The following is a 4,243-nucleotide window of genomic DNA, read 5'->3' as shown; positions in this document are numbered from 1 at the left end:
GCCCTGCCCGCACGGCACCGTGCAGCACCAGTGGAACTTGCAGTTGCAGCTGTCCACCACCTCCGTCCTCCTCTCCTCCACCCGGAGACCGCACTCGGTGCACAGCCGCCGGCAGCTCCTCTTCTCCCACTGCGAGAGGTTCTTGCCAGTCTGCAGGCACTCGCGGCCCTCGGTGCCGTGGTGGCCCAGGCTGGCGTTCCTCGTGCAGTAGTCGGGAGAGTCCTCCAGGAAGACGAGCTCCGCGGCGTGGACGTGGTGGAAGGTCTCCGCCGTGGCCCCGCGGCTGTCGGCGCTGTTGCCGGCCCTCATCCGCCTCTTGTCCATCTCCAGCTTGTGGGCTTGGTCGTATTTTATCTTCAGGTAGTTCCCGATCTCGCGAAACTCGGCGAGCTGGAGCCAGCAGGTCTGGATGCTGCAGCTGCCCGACACCCCGTGGCACTTGCAGGCTCGCTTCATCGTGGCTTTCACGGCCTTGGTGGAAAAGGTGGAGAAATTAGGAGCAGCAGAGCATCGTTATTTAAATCCCCAAACCAGGCTCTAGAGCACTTCTGATTCGGGGGGCAAGGGGTCAAAAGTGGCTTTGTGCTGGGCGTGACTTCAGGTCCTTCCAAGACAGGAGCTGATGCTCTTATTTCAGTTCCTGGAAAACATCTGTCCCTCTTCGCTACTTAAAAGGACTGAGATAACGAGTGGGCATAAGCTATTGTCTCCAGCCTTTGCAGGAGCTGTTTCTCCAGGACAGGAGAAAAGCGCATTTGTCAGGTCATGCCCTTCTCACACCGTTCCAGTCTGCAGCTCACCTCGCTCATCAGAGCATCGACCCATCATCCCTCTCAGAGGTTTCATTCAAAACGTGTGAAACTGCTTTGGAATAATCATACCCAACCTCTCTGCAGCTCCTCCAGGCCAAGCACTTCACAGATATTATCTACCTATCTCCCTCTGGTATTTATAAGGTCCCAATCACTGGTATCTATGTGAGATTAAGCCTCGACACACCCGATGAGATAGGTATGTTAAGTGTTGCCATCCTTGTTTTTACAGACAAGGAGGTTTGGCGAGATGCTGAGAGCCTCCGCGGCCCAGGCGGGGAGCGGGGGGCAAGTCTGGCAGCCGGCTTGCGAGCGGAGCTAGCTCACACCTGGCTTCCCCGGCCAAACAGCTTGGAAATGCATATGGCAAGAAAGTAAGGCGGTTCTTGCTTTGTTTGACAGAGCAGACAAGCGCTAGGTGAGTACAAAACCTGTGCATTTCTGAATAAGCGGTGTGCGCTGGTAGTTAACTGCATTACACGCAGCTGCAGAAGCTGGACATGGGAACAACTCTTACTGCAGTTCCTTGGGTTCAGGTTTAGGGCCAGATTCTGGCTGTATTTTTTTCCTCCTGCAAACACTACAGGGCCTAGATTGTCACAGAGGGCTGGAGATGGGGACCTGAACCGCCTACCAGGCTCTCGGATTTTGTTTTCAATATAGACATTATTATTATCATCATTATCATTATTATTATTATTATTTTATATTTGACTTACAAGTCTACCGACTTCATTGTTGTGCAGGTTAATCAGCGCGCGGGTATCGTGTCCTGTTTCCAAAGCATCCACAAAGAGCTTGGAAATCCTCTCCCCAAACTCCACGTTGTCGCTGCATCCTCCCCAGACCCAGCCTCGGCCACCTGCAAGACAGATGCACGCTAAGCGCAGAACCGCCCCTGAAATTCTGCCCTGAAATGCGGGGGGCCGCGTGTGGGGATGGAGAGACGATGTCAGCCCGTCTTGAGATGGCAGCTCACCGACGCGGCCGTTCCTGGAGTCGTCGCAGCCGCAGCTCTCGAAGTCTCCCATGCTGCAGTTCCTGGTGAGGGTGTACATGACGCCGGCCGAGCTGATGGCGTGTACAAAGGATGTTTCCCGGGTAGCTGGGGGAGAGGGGAAAAAAAGCTGTCACATGCAAACATGAACATCGGTCCCGGTTTATTGGGAATGAAGCTCTCCCGCGCTGCAAAGGTGCAAGAAGGGAAAAAAAAACCCCAAAACAGTTTGTGCAAAAGGTAAGGTGCTGCAGAAATTAAATGCTCGTGACTGGAGTCTCCTCGGGCTTCAGCATCAAGGGTTTCCGCAACCTGGCGTAATACTGTGCAGGTGCCCGTGTATGGGAGGGGGTTTCTTGGCAACAGCAGGATCTTAAGGCAATGCCCCAGTCCTGCTCTGGCCAAGGTTAGTTATCACTCGCTTCACCCGGCACTGGGTTCCTCTCTGTCCTTTCCTGCGCGGGGGGTACGTTCATGCTTTGATCTTGCCTGCTGGGGAAAATCGTCATTGATCTTGTTTCAGTCAGTGGTTGAACCTGTGCTAACAGCTGTCTGCTCCCACACTTCTAATTTAGTTTCTTTTTTGACTTTCCTAACATTCAAATAGAGATGCTGCTCTGGGAAAAAAGAGATTTCTGCTTGTTGAAGCAGCCAGTATTCAAACACATCCACAACTTTCTTATGAAGACAGTTTCTTAGTGCACGTCTCTGGTTTCTCTCTGTCTCTCCTGCTCTCCCCGCTGCCAGCTCCGGTGCCTCTAGCGTTGCGCTCCCTGGGATGCTGCACACAAAGTGGCAGGAGCGAGCCCATGGAGCAGCACGGCGGGAAGGACCGAGCTCCAGCTTAGCATGGACAGAGACCCAGAGAGAGCCTGGGATTCCTAGAAAAATGAGCGCTATTTATTACATCCACTTAATACAGATGGAGAAAACCAGCCATGATATGTGGGACACAGAAACCCTTCTCCATCGGTCGGTTTAATTAGCAGCCCCAGCTCTCTCCAGAGCGCATCCCAGCTCGCACCCAAAGGCATCCCGGGACGGGGATGCTGGTGCCGGCAGGTAAAGGCGCACTCACCGCTGCGGAGCCGGTTGTGGGTGGAGAGCTGCAGGGCGCTCTCGGGGCAGTTCCAGCGCTCCCACCCGAACTGGAACTTGCACTCCTCCATCCCGCTGTGCGCCCCGGCTGCCACGCTGCTGGAGTAGGTCAGGTAAGCCTGGCATGGGAAACAGCGGGGTTAGAGCCCTCCACGTTTTGCCATTTATCAGTGAAAACAGACATAAAGGGGTTGCAAGTCCTTTCCCTCATTACTCGGCAGGACTTGGAGCCGATACGCTCTGGGAAGTCTGGTTCCTTGGAAAAGTATTATTTCCCATTTGCAAAACAAAATTCCTCTACTTAAATTCCTGACAGTCCGTGTGCTAATTACCTTAGGTCCTGTCATCAGAAAGTTATTCACAGACCTGAAACAGAGAAAAGAAGATGAATCACAGTTTACCACAGGCTGAAGAGCATCCCTAAAAAATGCCCTTTTCACTGAGTTGGACCCTACCATGCTGCTGCGGGGAGAACGGCGCCGTAGACCCCCGCGATGGAGAGGATGAGGAAGGTGCTTCTCTTCATGGCTGTCGCAAGGAGCGGGGTTGGATGCCTTTCGCTGGTCCGTAGCTCTCCGCACCGCAGGTCCCGGAGTGAGCAGGGCCGCCTCCCTCCGCTCCTTCCCAAGGTGAGCTATGGGATGGAGGAAAGCTGCGGGAACCTGCAACCCTGATATTTATAAGGTGAAGTTGTGAATAGTCAAAACCCCCCATTCATTTGCTACCCAATGACTTAATGTGGTAAAAAAGCTCCCGCTCCAATGGGTGACAAGGCACCGCCTAAGGTTGCACTTCAAAAGGCGGCGCGGTGTCCCTGGGAGCGGGATGGTCTGAAGGAGAGCAAACTTCCCTAACAATGGGACACTTTTAACTCTCTTCCCCACCGCCAGCCATCCCTTTCTCTTGGCCCCAAGTCCGCTTGCCTTCTCCTTTTCATCCTCTGCTTGCCAGCGGAGGCTCAGTCCCTGCGTCCCTCCGAAATAACAAGCTGATGCATTTCTATAGTTCCCCTGCTATCTGCCTGCTCTCTCCTACGAGAACTCCCCGAGGAGTTTTAACAACCCTTCTGTAAAGATCTATAGGGGATAGACCTCCCAGGTCTTCTTGATTTGAAGAGATGCGTTTAACGGCGGGGCTTTTTTCCCTCCTCGCCTCTTTATGATGAAAGTTTCTGCATTTCCATCCTGATAACAGCGTGCACGGCTCGGGAGTGTTTGGAAATCTCTCTAATTTACGCGGCTGCAGCTTGGGAACACTGTGTGAATCATTTATGTGGTTTGCTCCATGCTCCAACGCTGTAATTAGGGGAAGAGTTTTCTGGGGTTAGCAATTTCCC

General features: G+C 53.3%; 1 protein-coding gene across 1 annotated transcript; it reads right to left on the bottom strand.

Moving 5' to 3' along the window:
• Positions 1–2: 2 nt before the first annotated feature.
• Positions 3–3,433, bottom strand: WNT8A (wingless-type MMTV integration site family, member 8A; the record flags this gene model as incomplete). Its single annotated transcript, XM_009586602.1, has 6 exons — positions 3,363–3,433; positions 3,240–3,273; positions 2,888–3,026; positions 1,792–1,917; positions 1,532–1,674; positions 3–471 (listed from the first exon to the last, which is right to left on the bottom strand). Coding segments are annotated over exons 1-6 (982 nt in total), but the record flags the coding sequence as incomplete, so codon positions are not given.
• Between the last annotated feature and the right edge of the window lie 810 nt (positions 3,434–4,243).

This window comes from Fulmarus glacialis, unplaced genomic scaffold (assembly GCF_000690835.1).
Source record: "Fulmarus glacialis isolate BGI_N327 unplaced genomic scaffold, ASM69083v1 scaffold22311, whole genome shotgun sequence".
Classification (NCBI taxonomy): domain Eukaryota; kingdom Metazoa; phylum Chordata; class Aves; order Procellariiformes; family Procellariidae; genus Fulmarus; species Fulmarus glacialis.
This window is presented reverse-complemented; position numbering and strand designations above follow the sequence as displayed.